This window comes from Berghia stephanieae, chromosome 3, assembly GCF_034508935.2.
Source record: "Berghia stephanieae isolate SIO BIC M18660-M18661 chromosome 3, UCSD_Bste_1.3, whole genome shotgun sequence".
In the NCBI taxonomy this organism is placed as follows: Eukaryota; Metazoa; Mollusca; class Gastropoda; order Nudibranchia; family Aeolidiidae; genus Berghia; species Berghia stephanieae.
Window position 1 is genome coordinate 32,915,001 of NC_088362.1, and position 22,546 is coordinate 32,937,546.

A 22,546-nucleotide genomic window follows, 5' to 3' on the forward strand; every position below is an offset into this window, starting at 1 on the left:
GAGAAGTAGACCTTAAGCAATTTATCACTGTATATGATTTGGGAATCCCTCGAAGTGAAACACAAATTATATACAAATCTAGGCATATAATATCCAATGAAAGGGATCCACTCAAATGATATAACAAATATTAATAAAACCATTCTAGTATAGAAGGGAGAAAATTTAGAATAAATAAATATCATCTCCTACAAAAATAAAATACATTTGACTACAGTAGTCACACTGGATACTAGTACACCGAATTACAGCACACTCTGCAATATGGCACGCTGGAGATGGGTCACCCAATTTTATCTATATAACAAGTCACTGGCTCCCATGAGCATTGGATTCTAGCAAACATTTTGGCTTCTCCCGGTAATATGCTAGAATCCAGCGAGTACTGTATTTCCCTCTTTGTGAAAGATCAAACCAAAGCCAGGCAAAATGAAAATTTTAAAAATGAGGACAGATTTTTAAAAAAAATTTTTTTTTTTTAAAGGATTTTACGGCGCTTGCAACACATTAAGGTCATATCAGCGCCAGTAAAAAGGAAGAAAATGGGATAGTAAAAATTTCTAGAATTACAATTAAAGCAGCCAAGAGAAAGTAAGACAAAGGTGAACTGGGAACAAATAGGGATCAGATGTAGAATCCAAGAGCATACCACCAATGTACTTAGTTTGAGATCAACTATAAGTCTCATCCAGACACATGCACAAAATCCAACAAAGAGGAATACACTCAAATGCTCACATTATTCATTAAAAATAACAAATATAATAATGCATAACAGAGAGATGATTTACAAGGAAAAAACAATAACTATGCATTTGACTGTTTCCCTCCCAGCCAGGACTCCGACCAGGGCCAGGAAAAAACCGAGTAATCTCATTCCAAGACAAAGACAGAAAGCATGTTGGAAAACAGATATAAGGGGATAGAAGACACAGTATGTACCTCCCTGCCCGCTATGGGAGGTCAGGATCCCCACCCAGAAAATGAGGACAGAAAGACTCGATGAATGGGATGACAAAAAAGGGGAAAGAAACTTAAGAAAGCGAAAGTTGATCTCCATTACCCACAAGAGGTCCTCACTCACAATTTCAAGTAGAAACAAATCACTTTGGTTTTTAAGATTGTGATATATAATCCTACTCCAACATCTGATAAATACATGGAGATCACATGTAATTAAATATAAAGCACAAATACTAGATTTTAAAGTAAAGCTTCAATAAATCTCTTGAGACCGAATTATTCTTCATCTTAGTGAGCAAAGACAGATATTCAGCTGGTTGTTAATTTTTTTTCCCCTCAGCGTTTAGTTTTATGGTTCCTGCAACACATTTAGAACAAGAAAAATAAAGTCAGAAGTAGATCACAAGAGCAATTTCTCTGTGTGTTTGTTTGTTGCTTTAGGTCTCTTCCAACACAATTGAGGTTATATGAGAGACCGCTGAAACAAAAAAAACAAGCAATCTAACAAAAATAGTACAAATGTAAATCAAAATCATAACCTAAAGATATCATAAGCTAAATTATAAATAACCAAGAACAAACAGGCAGAAGATTTACAGAAAAAAAATATCCCCTGTCAAAAATACAATCACAAACCAAAGAAGCAGGATAGGCTAGTAAAGAGAAGAAGAAACGACATCACTATCAGATCGTACACCCATGAGAACATCATAGGTATATGATTCAAGGGTGATGCTCCCATCCAACCACCCGCCTCTCTGTGTGTCTAGTCTAAGACACAAGCATAAAATCCATAGATAAAGCGCTTGGCAGTTTCAGAATTAATATAAACTTTGAAAAGGAAAACTTGTTATGTATTTTTCTGTATTTTTACTTTTAGAATTCCATCTTCTTTTTAAAAAATAAAAATATTAAGCATCGGTGTTTGCGAGTTTTCGTTTTTGTGTTTTTTGTGTTTTTAAGGGTTTTACGGCGCTTGCAACACATTAAGGTCATATCAGCGTCAGTAAAAAGGAAGAAAATGGGATAGTAAAAAGTTCTAGAATTACAATTAAAGCACAAAAGAAAAGGTAAGACAAAGGGGAATTGGTTCAAATAGGGAACAGGTGTAGATTCCAAGAGCACACTGTCAAAGTACTTAGTTTGAGATCACCTAAAAATCTCATCCAGACACAAGCATAGGTCCCAACTAAGAGGAATACACTCAAATGTTTACCAATCCTATAATATAATATGTAAACTAAACATAATACAATGCATAACAAAGAGATGATTTACAAATAAAAAAATATCATCTCCCAAAACTATAACTATACATTCGACTATATCCCTCCCAGCTAAGGAACTCCGGCAAGGATCAGGACAAAACCAAGTAATCTCATTCCAAGACAATGACAGGAAACAATTGAAAAGCAGGTACAGGGGGATAGAAGACACAGTAAGGACCTCCCTGCCCACTATGGGAGGAAAATGGGATAGTAAAAAGTTCCAGAATTACAATTAAAGCACCCAAGAAAAGGTAAGACAAAGGGGAATTGGTTCAAATAAGAAACAGGTGTAGATTCCAAGAGCACACTATCAAAGTACTTAGTTTGAGATCACTAAAAGTCTCATCCAGACACAAGCACAGGTCCCCACTAAGAGGAATACACTCAAATGTTTTACAAATCATATATAATATAAAGAAAACATAATACAATGCATAACAGAGAGATGATTTACAAGGGAAAAAATATCATCTCCCAAAATTAACTATACATTCGACTGTTTCCCTCTCAGCCAGGGCATCCGGCCAGGATCAGGACAAAACCAAGTAATCTCATTCCAAGACAAAGACAGAAAGCATGTTGTAAACCAGATGTAGGGGAATAGAAGACACAGTAAGTACCTTCCTGCCCACTATGGGAGGTCAGAAACCCCACCCAGTTTGCGAGTTTTATGACATGTCATTTCTTACAAAGAGTAAATAGAAAGTTCAGTTGAAAATTTCAAGATTTAGTTTGTCAGAATAAATCACAACATTCTTGCATCACAAGAACAAAGAAATAAAACAATTTGCTGGTTCATATACTGCAAGCTAATTTTTTGCCTAGATGAAGTAAAGCAGGTTATAAGTTATAATAATACAGGATACCTACAATTACCTTGCTAAGACTGTTGTGTATGAAGAAATTAAAATCAGAATACAAAGCTATGCAAGGGAAAAAAAACAATAAACATAATATAGGTTACAATGCGTCAACACATATTAAAATCACAAAGTGATGAAAAAACAAGACCATAACACAGACTTTAGAACAAAATAGACCTACAATGAAGGCACCTGTAGAAATGAATAAATATAAAGCAAGGCTGAATGATGAAGTTTAGTATCTCAGACCTTCCTACTTGAAATTTTAAAAAATTCGTAGTTTTTAGTAGACAAAAATTATAGTAGCAATAACTAACTTTATACAACAACAATTTAGTTTTACAAGGAATAAATAACTTTGAAATCCTTAAAATGATGCAGTATGGAATCAACTTTCCTTTTCAAGAAGTTCTAATGACTTTGAGACTTTGAGATGTTCATTAAGCTCTGAAATTGGAGCCAAAATTTCGTAATTCTACGAATTTTTCATATTAGTAGTTAGGTCTGGTGTCTGTAGGCAAATACTGCTGTGTCATCATGGTATCTGTAAGCAACCGAACCGCTATTTTTTCAACCTCTCTCTCTCTCTCATCTTTTCCTTCCTCTTCACTTTGTACACCAAATGAGGGCTTCATAAATCATGTAGACACAAAAGCAGGAGGTTTTGTAAAAATAACTTTCAAATTGTAGTGAGAGTGACCCTCTTCGGATATATTACATTACATTTATCACACTACAACAAACAGATTGACTGACATGTTTTCCCCATTTAATATAAAAATCATGCTTTTATAAAAAATTAGACAAACATTACCAAAGCTAAATCAGCAAATATGAAGCAAAAGCATCCCATATGAACAATCAATTTTCCTTATTATGAGAATCAGCTATTTTATATACAACATCTCTTGGAATAAATCAAGAGCATTGAAAGATTGTGTGTTACCATGTTTCCATTTATATTTAAAAATAAACTCATCGGTGAGAATTGAAAACCCTGGTTTCAGAAGGGTTTTTTGTTTTTTTTCTTATTTTTCTATATCTATAATCAAGGGCCTTCCTATTCTTGATCCATGAATCAGTAATATACACTAAGCCATGTTTAAGAGTTAAAATTTGTTGAAATAATATCATAACGTTTAACAGTTGAAAATTCCCACATATGAAGACTAATGTATCTCATTTGCTCCGTAGCAGGTCAAGTGTTTTCAAAAATAGTTTCCAAAGCATGCCAGCCATCAGAGCAAAAAATAAAACCCTCACTACAAATTGGCCTGAGTACAGAAATATCACTGTTTTTTACGAATATCCAAACAAATAAAAAAATAAATAGCCTGACATCTGCAAAATAATACGCTCACAAAACAGTTTGGATTCTGCACTTGTGATAAATATAAAATAATAATATGACGACAAAAATAAGCATCTAATCTTTATTTCAATTATGTAAACTTTAATTTTGAAACAAGAAAGTTATGAATTGAAATCGGCACTGTTACTGATTTGTCAGTTGTTTCTTTATTTCTATTCCCAATCAGAGAATTGTGGCCCATCACCTCCACCCAGTGTTATGTCAGAGCCACTTGGGTTGTCAAAATTGTATTTATACCATAAAATATTACGCTTGTGGTTAATTATGCGTTTTATTGAGAAACAATGGATCAAGTTTGTTAAGGTGGTAAAAATGATAAATTCCTATTTCTGATTACTTCTACTTTAAATCCACTTCTCGACACCTGTTTCATCCCTACCTGATACCCTTTTCAGGTGCTGGATTACAAATACTCTTTAAAACATAAACCATTTAAAACTTAATTCTACAAAAGAGACAACAGATAATCTTTCACTTTCTGAATCCATTACCCTGAACGAAAAAAAAAAAAAAAGTTCATCAAATGTATAATTTTCACCTGAAGATGCTCGTATTCATATTATTAATAACTTTGACACCTCTATTTCTTTTCTATATATAAAAAAAAAATAAAATAAAAAAAACAAAAAACAAAATTTGAATTCATTTATATATGTAAAGTTTAAAAGTAAACATGTAGCAAATCTATTTTAGGTAACGTGTCATCAATGATTACCAGGAGTCAAATTTGTAAAAAAAAACAATACTGATCAAACAAGGCACGCTAGGAGGGACAAGAACAAAAATAGAATCCATGGCTTTTAATGAGCACCTTCTTGGTTGAGTATCAGACCAATATGAGTAAATCAATCAATATCTGTAAAAAAAAAAAATTATCACCCAAATAAATAAACGTGACCCAATTCATCAATCTGGTATTGTCGGAAAGAGACAAAATATTTGAAATAAAGATTTTCTTTTTCTTTGAAGATATAAAAACAAAAACTCACAAACTTTGTGTGGAATAACTATGTTAAGTCAAATTTTATAAGTTAAGTTGAAAATTGGATTGTAAGTGACATGTTCATCCCGACATAATACTATTTGGAGACAATTGGCCACTGATAATTTTTGCTTTGTACCCAAAAGGTATAGAGTTCGACTACCCGCCTCATTGTGTGGCCTTGAGCAAGTCACCTTGCCTTAGTTCACTTTGCGGCACTGCACTGAGGCTGACGCCTGGGTTTTTCCAGTCTTCCCTTAGAATAGACGCTAAAGACAGATTCCCCTTTAGGATGAATAAGGGAATTTATTTATTTATGTCTTTCTTTTCATCAAATGAGGGATAATTTTAATTAAAGTTTGAATAGATTTGCGTTTATAGTGTCCCCACCACAAAATACAAATTATATACATCTCAGACACACATGCAGAGTAACATACAAAAATAATCATGACAGATCAAAAGAAAAGAAAAAAAATAAAAAAGAAATATCAAACACAGAATGTTTCTGACTAAAAACTCTTTTTCAGCCAAGAACAGTTAAAACGTTTATCTGGATTAAATTTGATGTATTAGTGTTTTAATTGTTTTAGTTACTAGCTGAAAGAGGGTCTGAGCCCAAAACAAACAGTGTATAGTATTTTGCTTGTTATTTTTCGGAGCTGCAGTATTCAATTTTGTACATTACTTTATACAGTCCACAGCTTCTAGTAGCTTAGTGTTCACTCAGTCACACATTCACAGCTGCAGGTTGTATGTGTTTGGAATTTATGTGAGAAGCAGGTGATATGCTGATGACTATAACTATTTATAAAACTATAACCCCTGAGTTGAAATCCTCAACAACATCCGTTTCATTTTATAACTCATAGGGCTTTTTCTTAGGCCATTGAAAACCTTAGTATGGCCGCTATTTCTGGATGAATGGAAATAACAACAATGCAAAATCAAATTTATCAGTGAATTAAATAATCTCTTACTTTTAGTGCTCTTTTTCCAGTGAAACTAAACAAATGTATGGTGATTTGAGAAAAGGCGCTTAATGTTGCATGAAGAAAATGGCTAAACAAATTGTAGACTCCTCCAATTTCAGAATTAGAGTTCTTTGTTTTCATTGATAATGGATGGACCATTTCACAGCTGCATTCCATGAAATAAAAAAATAAATAATCAAATGTTGTAAACACAAATTAAATAACTTTTAAAAGCAATTTCCCTGTTTTTGTCTTTTTGATTTTTTTTTTTTTAGTTTTCTGAATAAGGTGTGTGTACATAAATGTTTATATTTTTACGCTAATTAAAAATAATATTTATTTATTTATTATATTGCTTACAAAGTTATGTAAACATGCCATTTTATGACATGTGTTTATCCATTCCTGTAATTCACATATACAAACCTAAATTCCCTATGATAAATGAAGTTTATTAATCAGTTACCTTAATATGTCATCTGAAAGAAAACCATTTTATCCACGGATGTTATAAGTTGAAAACAAAAGAAATTTTACCATGTGACACCTTTACACAAATGCTAGTTTTGTTGGGCTTTTTCTAGTCTAGCATAGCACCTAAAAGCAGTCAAGAGTCAGTAGAAATTCCAGATAAATCTCTCTTGTTTGCTTGTTACTGGAAATCCTGATCATTCTTGAGATGTACTACTCGGTGGAGATCTCTGGTCCATCATGCCTACTCCATTGGCTTTGAACGTCTGGGCTTGTTGTTGTTGATCAGGTGGTGATATAGAGGATGATTGATGAGATTGCTGTTGATGTTCTTTGCTGTGAAAGCCACACAATTAAAAAAAAACAAACAATAAATCAACAAATATATAAATCAATATATAACACAAGCAATATAGGGATTAGGATAGCATCATGACAGCTACTAATTATAAATTAAATATACTGATTATGAAAAAAGATGGGGGGTGGTGGGTTGAAAGATTATAAAAAAGGAAAAAAAACCCACACACACACAAACAAAAAAAGTGGACCAAAATGGTAAGCAGGTGTAAAGAATCAGAAAATAATCAACTTTTTAATTAATATTTTTTTATCCATGAATATACAATTGTCTTGCTAAGCATGTCTGAAGTCCTCTATCTCAATACTACAATTTTATATTTTTTTGATACCCGCTATAAATGAATCCAAACTCTAACCTCCATTTACACAAAACCAATGGGAGCGATCTATATTCATGTTTTCGTCCAACCAAGTCATCAATCACATGATTTGTTGCATTCCAACGCTGCTTTGTTAATGAAAGTTGTAAGCATACCCATGTGTCAAGCTCAACAAAATGACCAATCGTGATGGTAAATATTTCAAAAACTGTGAACACTTGTCACTATGTAGGTCACTTTGAGCACATATTCCAATGTGACCAATGACCTCGAGCACATGGAAATGTAATATAGATCATGCCCATTTTCCTGTGAATTAAATACTTTCAATACTTGACTCTTCAACTCATAACTTTAACTGTAAGCACTATTGATGTAAATATATGAATTATCCATTTTTGTTTGTCAGCTGTTGAAAAGGGCACAGCTTTTCTGAGTTTTTGTTTTTTTCAGAGCATGTGTGAATATATGATAAAACACAATTCTCCACACCACTCTTCTCAACACATTTTGAAAAACTGATGGCATTCATCATTAGTGGTAGCTTGTGTTCGTAATCACTTTACTGAACAAACGTCTCAGTTTGGATAGTTCTAAAACTTCTTAGCAAATGGACGCTGATTAACAGGTTGAAGTATTCTTGCAGATTTGTTGTGTGTGTTATCCTATGTCCCCTCTTGAACGGAACCGATACCCATCAAATTTTTATTGGCCCTACCCCTCCACCCATTTCTAAAAAAGTTCACCTGCCTTTTCCATACAGCTGACACTAGCATCTTTCTCTTCTAACTGTGGTCAAAGGAACTTCATTGCCCATTTTGTCTGATGGTATTAATAAGTAATTTTTTTTAAAAAGAGGTAAAAAGCTAATGTTAACATTTTATATAGCGCACTTCCATGGCATCACTGTGCTCAAGGCTTCACACATTGCCTTGGCAGATCAAAAGGATCTAATTTTTCGTTTCAAGCAGAGCAAGTCATGAAATAGGCATCCTATTTGTACTGATATTCTTACAATATCAGTCACTGCCTAAACCAGGTACTCATTTATACCAAGTCACGTGGATTAATCCATGTAAAAAGCCTTATACAAGGTCACAATACTGAGGCCAGAGGTGATTTTTTTATTTTTTTTATTTTATGGTAGCGCCCATTTGGTCACTAATTTTACTAAACATTAAGTAAGAATTCAAGGTTAAAAGTAAAATTTTGAATAAATTTCAAGGCAGATTGTAATTTCAGATTTTTATTTCTCATCTCTTCCAAAAGAAAATTTTGAAATAGTCTTAAAAAAAAAAAAAAAAAAATATATATATATATAGAGTAGATTCAGGTCAAACCAGACTCGGTGTCTAATTTCCTATTGTTTCGTTTTGTTTCCCGTGCATATTTCTACTAACCAAGCACACGTCTCGTGGGACGTTTTGCTCACCATTTCAGTGTGTGCAATCCAGGAGAAGGCAAAGAAACTTGTTTACATCGAGATATTTCTCACAAAACGCAAGTATCCCGTTCTTTGTTATGGGTTGAAAAGTGTGGAAGGAAGTTGCTATTTAAGCTATTTATACGTCTTTATTAAGGAGTTCCGGCTCACCCACTGCACTGCATGTTATTTTAGGATCGTTTGATTTTGGTTAGATCGTCTGGCAGTGTTCGGGCTTCATTTTAGCCCCATTAGGGGGGTTGGCCGGTTTGACCAAAGAATATTTAGACGATTCTGGTGAAACCGGCCGGGTTGATTAAGTTGTTTATTATTATTCTAGACTATAATATTATTTGTTGCAATGCTTTCCTTGTAATTCTATTGACCAGTCTATGTTTATCATGATTAATATTATTATTAAATTATATTATGTTCACCGTTGTAAAGAAAACTTTACATTATTAGACTAGCCAGTCTATGAAAATGAAGTTCAAATATCTAAATAAAGTTCTTTTTTTTTTACATTGTTACAGGCACCAAGATGCTAAGATCAAAGTATTCTCAAGCGAGTGTGGGTGCTGCACTTGATGCCACCCGCACCAAAAAACTTTCAGTCCGCCAAGCCGCTGTGACCTACTCTGTCCCGAGATCAACCCTGATGGCCGCAGAGGAGGAGAAAAAACTAGTTAAGTGGATGGTGGCCTGTGCCAGGGCCGGTGAAGGGAAGGGCAGGGAGCAGCTGTGCCTGGAGTGCAGAGAATAACGAATGCTGAAGGCAGAGAGACCCCTTCAAAGACAACAAGCCAGGATATTACTGGTACAAGGCATTTATGGAGCGACACAAGGGGGAGGTGCGGGAGAGGAAAGCCATGTCCCTTGGGGAACAACGCGCTCAGGTATCAGAAGGAAAGATACGTGGGTGGTTCCACACCATGCGGACAACACAAATGTCAAATGGCATTGACATTACCAAGCCCCCCCCCCCCCCCCCCCCCAGCAACGTCTTCAATTGCGACGAGACTGGTCGGACGGACGTTGGGATGGATATCGATGAGTTGTGTGACGTGAATGACAAAGATGAAAGTTTATGTGATTTTTGTGGAAGTGATAGGGACCTGGATGGATGGATTGGGTGCAAGTGTGGGAGGTGGTACCACAGAGGATGTACTGGCAGAGAGAGAGGAGGAGATCAGTGTTTTCACATTTGTGTGTACATTGTGCAAGTGACATGTTATTCTATTGCGTTATGATTATGTACCCTATTAATTTTGACTTACTCTGTTGAAATGAACATAAACGGGTTTATTTATCTATCTAGACGTCTAGATCTAGTCTAGCTACTTATGAAAATATATGGCAGTCGTCTTGGAGGAAGGAAACATTCTGCCAATTTATGGAAAGAGTCCTTCAAAGTCCTTGGAACGCTGGAATCGAACTCTAAATTGACCAATGATCTGGCAGATATTTTACCAACTGAGCCTATGGATCTGCTTTAACTGTTTATGAACTGAAAACTATTAAAAAAACAAAAGGAAACAGTGTGTTTCAACCTCCGTGAAGGGTGTCCGGTTTGCCCAAGATGGGTGGCCGGTTGGACCTTAAAGTTCCATAAGTGGCTGGTACTACCAAAATGTCACCAATAACATTTTGCGTGGAGAATATGGATAAGACTGCTTAGGGTGCAAAATCGGCTGGTTCATCTGAAACTGGCCACTTGAGCTTTACATTTTACGACATCACTATACAGCACTGGTCATATTTCTGGCCAGCAGTCTTCCATTCTCTGAGAGGACCACGGATAAGACATGTGGCCGGTAAGCCTGAATCTACTCTAATAGAAAATGTAAAAAGTACCTTGCACTACTCCCTTCTCCCATGTGTTGACTGCTGTTATTGCTACTATCCCCTGCTCCTTGAAAGTTGTTGGGTCCATTTGCCAATGGAGCATGTTCGCTGACTAAACCCTCATCGAATATACGATATCTGAGGTGAGAGAAGAAATAAATAAACAGATTTAATTTCCAAAATCTTCACTTGCCATCCTGCTGTCTAACTCTCACGAGTTCACATTCATTGATAATCGAACAAATATGTTGAAAGAGTTAAGGAAAATAACATATTTTATATTTGTAATAAGAGGCCATATACGGCCTTTTTCCTTAAGACGGCAGTATTGCTAGCATAAAGCTTTCAACAAACCAAATATGACCAAAATAATCAGTGCAATTGACATCGACATATTAAAAAAAATAATTGAACGATAAATATCAATAGAATTAAGGTAATGTCTAAATACACAACAATAACCAAAAAAAAAAAAAAAGCACTTTACATCAAATAAGCACTATCCATCACACACAAACTCAAATAAAAATAAGTTTATCTGTTGAAACGTTATCAAAATTTTAAAAACAAAAAATACCAGTAACTTCAGCACAAATAGAATCAGGACAAAACTGGACTATCACAGAAAAGAAACATTTAAGTTTATCATCTTAACTAATAATTTCTAAATGACAGGGCAAAAATGTTTCATCTGATTGGATCCGTGTTGTGAGATGAGAATATCATTACCCCGAGTGTAAGCAAGTGAAACAACAGCCTTACCTAAACCCGTATTCATCTTCAAACTCGTGGTTGTCATCCTCACTGTCTTCATCTGGTGCCACAAACATCACACTCAGCTTTACCTCCCCTTGCTGAAACCAATGAAAGGAGTGTTGATTACTAATTTGTCTTATAATACAACATGACAATCATAGTCAAGACTATCAGATTGCCTTAAAATAAAACAACTATAAGGAATGAATAACAATTAGTTAAGCTGTCTTTTTATACAAATTTGCACATCAACTTCTTTAGAAAAATATACACAGCAATAACAACAATTAAGAGATATTAAAAAATAAAAAGAGATGTATTGAAAGTTAAGTGTGCTGCATACATATTGTGGGGCAACTGGAAGTAAATTCATAGAGGTTTCAATGAAAAATTAAAGAAATAAATACATTGAACTATATATAAACAAAAAGATTCCCTGTTTCATTCAATCTACTTACCTGTTGTGATAGAATGTTTACAGCTTCGGTGTGTTTGGAGCTGCGAAGGTCAATGTCGTTGACAGACAAAATGGCATCTCCAACAAACAGCTCTTTGCACCGATCAGCAGGTTGACCTTCGTGGATTTCTGATATAAGAATGGGGACGCCATGTTCTTTCCCTCCCTACCATTGCAAAAGAAATCAAATAAAAAGTTAATCACCTAAACAATTTATATTTGATGCACACATGCATTTAATGTCTGTCTTCACATCTTTTTATTTCATATATTTATAGGCTTATACATCCATTTGCTGTCGTAAAAAGCAAAATATCTGACATCTAGAAAAGCAAAAGCAGAGAAACCTATGTAAAATATATTATAATGATAAACTCAACTAGGGCCATAAATAACAAAATTTGAAAACTATTCAAAATAAATCACAATTTTTCACAAAAGACTTATATATTTCTTGTTAGTCCATCTTAATATTAAAATTAAATGTTTAAATATTTAAAACTTGAAATATCGAGCAAATTGCTGGTGACTGACTATTAAACCACAGAAATAAATAATGGCATTTAAGTATCAAATTTTAAAGAGACAAAGCTTTTCTTTTCTGATTACAAATTTTTATTTTAAATAACAAAAAAAACCTGTAGCTTTTATATAGCACAGTTCCACTTAATATGCTCAAAGCGCTTAATAAGGGGTACCTAGACAACAGAAACAGTTAACATGTATTATGAGACATGCTAACTGTAAGGTGCTTATCACAACGGTTTTTAGACAAAGACAAATGCTGTTACTGGCCAGATACTCATGCATGCAGTGACAGAATGTGAGAAAAGAGCCTTTTCCAACGACTCAATTTTGTGCCAGCTGAAAATGAGTGTCACACCAAAAAACAAACAAACACAAAGCTGTTTACTTACAGTTATGGACATGCCAAGCCCTTCATCTGGCCCTTTGTGGATTGTGACAATGCGTGTGTCGCCTAGGCCGTGTCTTTTCTTCAATTCTTCAAAATCCTGCAGATTTCCATCATTAAAAAAAAAAAAAAAAAATCATTTGTTATTCAAAACTCAGAAAATCTTAATACTCTTCAACTACATAACTTCTTTTTAAATGGTAAAAATATCTTAGTCACTATAAAGTTATATTGTAGCATAGAGCTGGTAAATTTAGCCCTCAAATTGTTTGTTATCTTAACCCGACATCAAACAAATTGGATTAAAGAGATTTCCTACGACATTTTGGAAACCATTTTTTATTCAATAAAAAAAACAAACAGCAATGATTAATCTATGTTGTCAACAGGGGAGAGAAGTCCTTCTACTCTTCTGGTTCCTTGGAAGTGTGTATGCAACAAATAATAAATAGATTACACATTGAATCATAAGGTGGCATAACTATTTTAGTAGCAGAATGTATAGGCAGACTCTTAAGATTATGGGATGTAAAAAAAATGAGGATGGATGATCACTATTGACCACAAGCATATATTTAGACAAGGAAATAAGACCTTATCAATTTGAAACCAGGAGATCAATTACACAAGGTATGTGTAATGTATCCAGTCCTCCGGCCGAGTGGTTTTACATTTCCAATGGGATTGGAATCAGTATTTTGATTTCACAGATTTGTTCCCTATTGTTCAAATAAGATCTTAATGAATTGCGACAAAAGTATATTAAAAATTCAACATGTTCTTTAATTGCAAACATGCCATAATTGCTTTCACGGTCATCTATTATCGATCCAGATTGTTCAACTATAAAACTAACATCCTCTTGAAATTGGACAACAATATATCATCTCCATCACTGCTTACATGTCCTGGTGGTATAGGCAACTTCTTCTTCCTTAAGTTGCGACCTCGACAAGCTCTGATGACTGTTTTGTGTCGGTGGAGGTGGATTTCTGCTTCTAGCTGATTCCAGAGCTTGTCATGTTCAGCTCCCCTCATATCTCTACCCAGCAATTGTATCTGTTGAATTCTTTTGAAGAAGGAAATGAAAGGGAATTATTAATGCTGAAGGCAATAATGGAAAATATCAAGATATGATATTGGTTACAAAGACACAAATCAACATTAAGAAAACGTATTATTCATTACAAGTCACTTTTACATCAATGCACCGTATTCCAGTACAACTATTCCCACAACAATTATGCAAAACCAATAAAATCCTCCTGCATTCATTAATTAAACTGTATTATCTATAAAAACCTAAAACCATGGAAAGTTGACAAATGAACTTAAACAGTGTTTCTTAAATTTTGCTTGGGTTTGGTAAACAGGTAAACTGGAAAAATCTATATATATATTTCTGGGGAAAATACAAAATTTCCTGTAGAAAATCTGTTAAAATCTCAAAAGCAAGCATGACTTACTTGCTATTCTATCTCAGCTATCACTTTTAACTGCTTTAAAATTGATGTGATGAAGTTCCAATTGGTTAAATACCTATTTCTGAATCAACTTAATTTTCTCCAATAATCCTCTGCAATTTTGAAACAAAAAATATAGAATTATTAGCATCTTTCCAATTATTATTCTCGGTAGGGCACTAAACCAAGAAATAACACCCACACCAAGACTTATTGTGTTGTTTTCCCTCCTTACCTTCCAGCCAATTCTTTGTCTAAGTACTTGGCAGCCAATCTGGCCCCATACACTTCACTCTGCAATGCTATGATGTATTGTCTCAGTTCTGTATTATCTTTACGTAACAACTTCACCTCTGCCTCCAAACTAGCCAGGGCTTTGCTGTTCTGTTCTCTGTCGGAAATCTCAGATTCCTGGAAAAATAAATAGAGTAGAGAGTGTTTGTTTTTCTTTGTAATGGTTTCACGACACACAACACTGCCAATAAAAAGGAAGAAAATGTGAAATTTTAAAGATTTACAATCAAACAGGACCAGAGAAAAAGTAAGAGAGAGGGGACTGGTTCAAATAAGAAACAGAAGTAGATATCCTTGAAATGGTGCATCCTATGCAACAGACAAGATGTCATTCACATATTGAGGTGTCTTAGATGGTTATATGAATATTATAATTTCTAGGTCAGTTGACGCCGAGTTGACAAGTTATTCATTTCATTTCACTCACTAGATTATATCGTAAGTCAATACATTGTTAAAAATACCCCCTCCCTAACAACAACAACAATAGAAAATTTTAACTGGTATGCAAAACCAATCACCAGTTTGATGCAAATTGAGTCAATAAAGAATTGAAACCTAAACCACTGTCAGGGCTGTCATATGTTCATTGAACTGGGTCAGGTCATGAGTCATTCATTACATTTGAAAGGCAAACATATGATATGCTAGCTATCAGTTTATGAAAGAAAAATTAACATTATACATACTAAGTAGGCATCCCACCGCACAAAACGTGTCTTTTTTATATAAAATTTCTTTTTTTTAAAACATGCCCAAAATTAAGCATTCTTCATTTTCATATTTTCAAAATTAAAACAGAGCACATTCTTATGTTCATATATGTAATGAACAGATTGTGAAGATTATAAGTATTAAATCGTCCCGAACTATTGTAATAATAATAATAATAATAATAATAATAATAATAATAATAATAATAATAATAATAATAATAATAATAATAATAATAATAAAAATAAAAATAATAATAATTATTATGATCATTACCACCATTTTTATAATATAAATAATAAAATTTCTCTTCAGGGTTTATGATGAGAAAATTCGAAGATAACCCAGGCATCAACCTCAGTACAATGCTGCAAAGTGGGCAAGGTTTTTTGCTCAAGGAAAAAAAAATGAGATGCCAAAGCAGGGGTCAAACCTAGGTCTCCCTGGTGGAAGTGCAATGCCTTTTCTAACTCATAACTTCTTTTATTTAATTATAGCACGCCTGGACGGTTCAATTCCCAGATGAGTCGGATTTTTGGGGATTTTCTCTTCTATTTTTCTTTCTGTTTTTTGTTTGGCACTGTTTCATAACACCTTTTCAGATTTTCATCTTAGATAATATTAAACATGTTCTATGATGTACTTCCACAGTGAGCTCCCATTACAATAAAAAGATCTACTTATATCAAAATAACAACATACAGTAAATCCGAACTCAAGTAGTATCCTATCAATTTATACATAGAGTGAGAATAATGAAAAAAGACAAGTCAAATGGTAATGAGAATTAACTAGAGCATTTATATAGCGCAATATCCACTAAACGTACTCAAAGCGCTTTACAAGGGGTCCAACAGCAACACTTAACATGTAGGACGGGACATGACGCTTGTTAGGCGATATTACAATTTTTTGGACAGAGATAACGCTGTTAATGGCCAGGTACTCATTTTACACATTTGTACGGTGAGAGAATGTGAGTAAATAAGAGCCTTTTCCAAGGGCTCAACTATGCACGAGCAAGGCTCGAACCCAGAACTATCCGGTCTGGAAGCGAACGCCATACCACTAGACCACATAGCCGCACAAATACACTTCAATAAAAACAAACACAGGGACAGACATAATACACACCTGCCAATCCTTTTCATAAAATAGGAGCTAGCCATCATAATCACATGTGGTATGGAATGGACTGGGGAGGAGGGGTGTGTGGGGGCATAGCAATTAATTTGCATACTACTAATAACCACTGGCAATCCTGAAAATGTAATCACCCCCCTTTTCTTATCAGCATCTTTACTTTTGAAAATCAGAATTGTCAAGACAATGGCAGAATGTCAGAGAGTGGGAGTAAAAATCAGAATGATTCTGTGATATATAAATATAATTCTTTTTACAAGTAAAAGGTGTTATTTAGAGTTACCAATTTCTTTTTAATCTCTTGTGAGTCAACTTCAAGTCCTCTCATCTCATGCAGTTCTAACTGTGAGGCGTGGAGTTGCAGAAGAAGAGTGTGAAGTTCTTTCTCCACCACAGACCTGGCGGATTGAAGCTCTATCACATCAGTCCTCATATCCACCAGCTGAGCCTGAAAATGGAAAGATTGGTCTTGAAATTGTGAAAGACACCGCTGAGAAAAGTTCAAGTTCAAAATAGATTTTTGATTTTTCTACCACGGCAACATGACCTTCAAAACCTGTCTAGTCACATCGAGATAAAAAAAATTGAGACAACACTCTCAAGCAATCAATATATTGTGCACCTTAGAATCATCTAAGAAAATAGATTTGCAAAACGCTCAAGGGAATGGCTCAATGACGCAAACAAGACAAGTATTTCCCTCTTTCAGTCACGAAGTAATTGACACAAATTGCAGTTTTCTCTGAATGATGAAAATGCGACATAGCAGAATTTGAAAGTGACTTATCAAAATATAGACAAAACAGCAAGATAGAGACCAAAAAAAAAGAAAGAAAAGAAAAAAATGTGTAACCAATATTACGCCTAAAAGAGTATAAACTGTCCCCGCGGAAAAATGCCATTCTTCATCCCCAATTATGCCCAAAAAATTCCAAATTATGGCAAAAATGCCACCAAAAAATGCCCCAAATAATTATAATATACACGCGTATACCAAAATATTCGTATTTACAGTAATAATGATAACATTGATATTGACTTGAATGCATAGAAATGAAATAAAATGACATGTGAATATAAATTTAATATCCTCAATATTACTACTAATACCAAACAGTATCAACAATAATGTCATTATGAAATGCCTACTCACAACAATATTATGTTTCCAAGTATACATCATAACATATCAAAATTGCCACCAACTAAATTAGAAAAGGAGGAGGAAAATTGGCACCAAAGAACATGAAAAGGAGGAAATTCTCACATAAGTACCAATTGTACAGTAATGCTACTGTAGTGGAGTAATGGCTACCCTCTATATTTTTAAAGGTAAAGTGGAACCTATGCAACATGCACACTGACAATAATACTCAGTTTGACTGAGTTAGTCAGTATATTTGAAGAAAGGGAAAGAGAAAAAAACCATGCCACCGCATTTTCTTGGAGGGACAGTATAAAGCTCAAAAAAATATTTTAAACTTTTCAATAAAATAAGAAATGTGTAATGGATTTCTTCATAAAAAAAGGAACTATGAAATTATTCATAATGATTGTGTTTATAAAGTTTCATGTCAAATAGCAATCAAACATTAGTATTATATTTTTAGTTTTTAGATTGTAGGAAAACGAAAGCATTGCAGCAGTTTCAGAAAAGTGGTCCTGCCACAACTTCAATTTTTTTTAAATGGCATCTTGACACACACACACAGTGATTAATATAATGGTAACTTTTTAAGTTAAAATTTTTTTTTTTTTAAATGAGCATTCATTATATAGTATATATATAAGTACAACATCCACTTCACTTCCTCAAAGCACTTTACAAGAGATTCCTAGCCAAAGCCAAAAGCAACAATTAATGTGTGGGAAGTGACTTGATGGTTGTAAGGCAATTTACATCTTTTTTTTCAACAAAGACAACGTTGTTTCAGCCAGGTACTCATTTTACACTTTATTAATACTAATACGATGCGAGATCCTGACTAGAGAGCCCTTTCCAAGGACTCACCTTTATGTCATTCAAAGTGGATCTACTGTTCGAAAGTGAGTGTCATAACTAAACCACAAAGCAGCACAGACTGTGCCACTGTGACTTTTGGTAACTATTCTCTATCTCTATGTTAGGTTACTGTACTGTTACAGTTTGGTAATTGTCCAAAGCCCAACTTTATGAAAATGTTTGAAACAGGTGTGGCTGAGAAAATCAGTTCCTTGTTTTTGAGAGGGAACATCTTCTTCTTCTTCTTCCTTTGATTGCCCACAATCAATTGGTTGATTATTATGGCAAATATGAAACTGCTTTCTAATCTCTCTGTATTTCTTGTTTATAATCGTTCGTCTAAAATCAATTTCCAGGGACATTCAGGGGTCGTCAACGTTGGTCAGTGATGGTTTGTGTAAGGTCTAAGTATTTGCATAGCAACTTGCCACAAAAGCATCAATTGTAGTGGCTTCGGTCACTTTAGCGTCAAGCTGGTTCCAGTCTCTGGCCGTACGCGGCAAGAAGGAAAAACCACGGTATTGTGTTCTGTGTGTTATGAGGCTGTATTGGTTGTTGTTACCTCTTCTCTGTCTCAAAGGTGCTGGTATCAGTTTTTTCTTGATGACTGGGTATTCAGCGAGGTGGTGCTTGATCTTAAATAGCATTGTTAATCTTGCTGATTTTCTGCGGTGTTCTAATTTCGGCCACTGTAGTTTTTCTAGCATGTCTGATACACTTGAGGTGTTGTGATGTCTGTTCAGGACGTAGCGTGCAGCTCTTCTTTGCACTGATTCTATTTTTGAGACGTATTTTTGGGTGTGGGGATCCCAAACAGTGGAAGCATATTCCAGAACAGGTCTTACAAATGTTTTGTATGCCTTTTCCTTGATTTTCGAGGAGCTAATTTTTAGGTTACGCCTTAAAAATCCCAGTGTTTTGTTTGCCTTACTTGTGATCTTGTTAATATGCTCATCCCATGTTAGGTCTTTTTTCATGCTAACACCAAAATAATTTTGCAACATTCACTGTCTCCAATGTATGTCCATGTAAGTGGTATTCAGTTATCGTGGGTGGTTTTGATCTTGTTATGGACATTGATTCGCACTTCACTGGGTGGAACTTCATATCCCAGCTTTCTTCCCATATTTCTATTTGACGCAGATCCGCTTGCAGTTTGTCACTGTCAGTGCTGTTGACTGCAGTATCGTCTGCAAAGAGTCTGGCTGTTGTGGTTAGATTAAGTGGCAGGTCATTAATGTATGCCAAGAATAGACAGGGTCCTAAGACAGATCCCTGAGGGACACCCGATCTAACAGGTAATTCAGTCGAGCGACATCCATTAACAATAACAGCTTGCTGGCGGTCATGTAGGAAGTTCTTAATCCATGTTTGGGTTGTGCCCTGTATGCCGTAACGACAGATCTTGTGCATAAGTAGGCTGTGATTCACATGGTCAAAGGCTTTGGCAAAGTCCATGATAAGGACGTCTGTATGGAGTCCCTTCTCCAGATTGGTTGTCAGTTCTTCCGTAAATTCCAGCAGTTGGGTTTCGCAAGATCGCAAACGTCTGAAACCGTGTTGGTATTCGGTTAGTACATTGTGTTGTTCAAAGTGGTTCATGATGTTGCTGACGATGATGTGCTCCATTAGTTTGCAGATGATGCATGTCAAGGAGATGGGCCTATAATTTGCCGGTTGTAGTGTTCTCCTTTCTTAAAAACGGGTGTTACATTGGCATTTCTCCAATCTGATGGTATTACACCTGAAGCCAAGGAGGACTTGAAGATGGCTGTGATGCCTGGGGCAAGTTCTGGAGCCAATTCTTTTAAGATGCGGGGGGATAGGTTGTCAGGACCACTGGCTTTGTGGGGGTTAAGTTTAAGTAGTAGTTTCATTACTCCTTCTTCTGTGATCTTTTTTAGGCCCAACTCTCTAGAGTCATGTGTCATGAGCAAATTGGATTAGACTCTGAAGTCTTTTTTTCTTGCTTGTCTAGTCTGAAGAAAAATCACAAATTTGTTTGTTTCGGCTTCGGTATACCGGTACCGTATACCACTACCACTGCCATTACCACACCACTTTTCTATGGCTTGTTTGGCATTTTGTGCAAGGTTTAATTGTCAACCTTGGACTTGGAAAAATAAATATCAATATGACACAACACAACTGGGAATATAATAACGACAGCCGTCATTGAGACTGAATTTGGATTCTTATTCTCAGTCTGGTTTTGTTTTTTTGTTTTTTTTGGGGGGGGGGGGGGGGGGGGGTTCGGCCGGCCGGTTACCAATTCCACTGAACAGGCTTTAGACTAGAATAGGGCTTTTAAATGACTGAGCTGAAGACTATTATCAATCTGATCATCCATTTAACTGTTAAAGTTGAGAGCAAATCAAATATTATATAATAGGTTATTTTCTGCAGTGAGCGAGTCTCTAGCAGACATCGTATTTTCCTGACCCACCTCCAACTTGGCATTGCACTGGAAAATTGTCTGAGCCTTGTGACTCAGCTGTGCAAAGGCAGCGCTAAGCGCTGTCATTTTTTGTCGTCCATCAAAAGTTATTTCACTCTGATCTGGATCGATTTCACCCAGTAACAGATCCAAATCCACAAACGCTTTGTCAAATTCTTTTTCGAGAATTTCCAACCACCGGAAGGATAGCGTGGCAGCCATGATTGACTGTTGTGTTGTGGTTCTGACTCAACAAAGCTAAGACCTATATTATATTCGTAAACTGGCAGTATGTTTTTTTTTTTAATAGTATCAAGCCCTATCTAAAAGTATGATTTACATTAATCAATTCAGTTGATTATGTTTTAGAGCTATTTGCACTATTCAAGTTCGAAACTATAAACAAAGACAATCACTAACTGAACACGACCAGCGACTTTGACAGTCAGCGACGGGAGCGACGGGAGATCACGCTCCCCTCATCAGTCGCGGTGAGTCGCGATCTTGCACCACCGAGCATCGCGTGGTACATACGAGCGCAGCGCGAGTTCTTGAACTAACTTTAAGCCAAATAATTTGAGCTCAATTTTCTATTTTGTTGGAAACTAGCTAAGCACTGTGATAAAATCACTGTAACTCTTTAAACAACGCTTTTTAGTTTTGTGTTTAATATTTTGATATTTAACATTGAGTATATAAATGAAAAAGTGGCACTATACAACTCTCCGCCATGAGCAACCAACTGTTACGGATGGTGCATCATCTCCTAGCGTAAAATACGTAGTAAAACAGTGAACCAATCAGAACTCGCGAAGATGTGCCACCGTTTTCGATTGTACTTGCATCAAGTGTTCCATGCACACACATAACACCGGAATTTTCCCACAGTTGTCAGAACTCAGAACTTTGCAAGTTGTCTCATGATACTCATCAGTGTTCCATCCACCCTGTCCTCGCAGTGTCTCAGAGATAAATCCAAATGGATAACCCAAGATAGAAGAAAATATTCTTTCAAAAAGGAATAATATTCATATCGTCTGTGGAGATGTGGAAACATGCGATGATGGAGACTAAAATAATTTTAGTCATCTTTTTATTTTCTATTGGAAACGTTCTTGGATTACACGACTTTGTGATGAAAGAATGCCAGATGAAATGCGAAACCGATTTGGTGAGTTGTCATAAATAATGAGGACTATACTAGATTTTAAAAAGAACGCAAACGAGTATAAAATTGTATAAGTATATATGCACGTAGGTTTATAGCAAATTATAGGTTATTGGTAGAAAGTAAGAGAAAGCTAGATTGATAGACATTTATGTTGAGCACTTTAAAGTTTCGTGCGCAGCAATATCGCACGTAATGGATAGATAGATAAATAGATAGATAGATAGATAGATAGATAGATAGATAGATAGATAGATAGATAGATAGATAGATAGATAGATAGATAGATATATAGATAGATAGGGAGATAGATATATAATTGGATACATGGATAGATAAATAATTAGATACATTT

At 35.1% G+C, this 22,546-nt stretch overlaps 2 protein-coding genes across 10 annotated transcripts in view; one reads left to right on the forward strand and one right to left on the reverse strand.

Annotated features, from left to right (window-relative positions):
- Positions 1 to 1,901: 1,901 nt before the first annotated feature.
- LOC144967561 (Golgi-associated PDZ and coiled-coil motif-containing protein-like) lies at positions 1,902 to 21,482 on the reverse strand. Its single transcript, XM_078904997.1, has 9 exons — positions 21,033 to 21,482; positions 16,868 to 17,032; positions 14,669 to 14,844; positions 13,874 to 14,039; positions 12,975 to 13,070; positions 12,059 to 12,223; positions 11,607 to 11,698; positions 10,854 to 10,982; positions 1,902 to 7,229 (listed from the first exon to the last, which is right to left on the reverse strand). The coding sequence occupies exons 1-9, from the start codon at positions 21,243 to 21,245 to the stop codon at positions 7,091 to 7,093; spliced, it is 1,341 nt and encodes a 446-aa protein (XP_078761123.1). The 5' UTR covers positions 21,246 to 21,482; the 3' UTR covers positions 1,902 to 7,090.
- Positions 21,483 to 21,526: 44 nt separating this feature from the next.
- Positions 21,527 to 22,546, forward strand: part of LOC144967562 (proto-oncogene tyrosine-protein kinase ROS-like) — a 249,089-nt gene continuing 248,069 nt past the window's right edge. For 7 of the 9 annotated variants that reach the window (XM_078904998.1, XM_078904999.1, XM_078905004.1 and 4 more), the window contains exon 1: positions 21,527 to 22,194. In XM_078904998.1, coding sequence (XP_078761124.1) covers positions 22,069 to 22,194 — 126 coding nt within the window. In that variant the 5' untranslated portion in view covers positions 21,527 to 22,068. The remainder of the gene's footprint in view (positions 22,195 to 22,546) is intronic. The other 2 variants (XM_078905001.1, XM_078905002.1) reach the window with 1 other exon arrangement.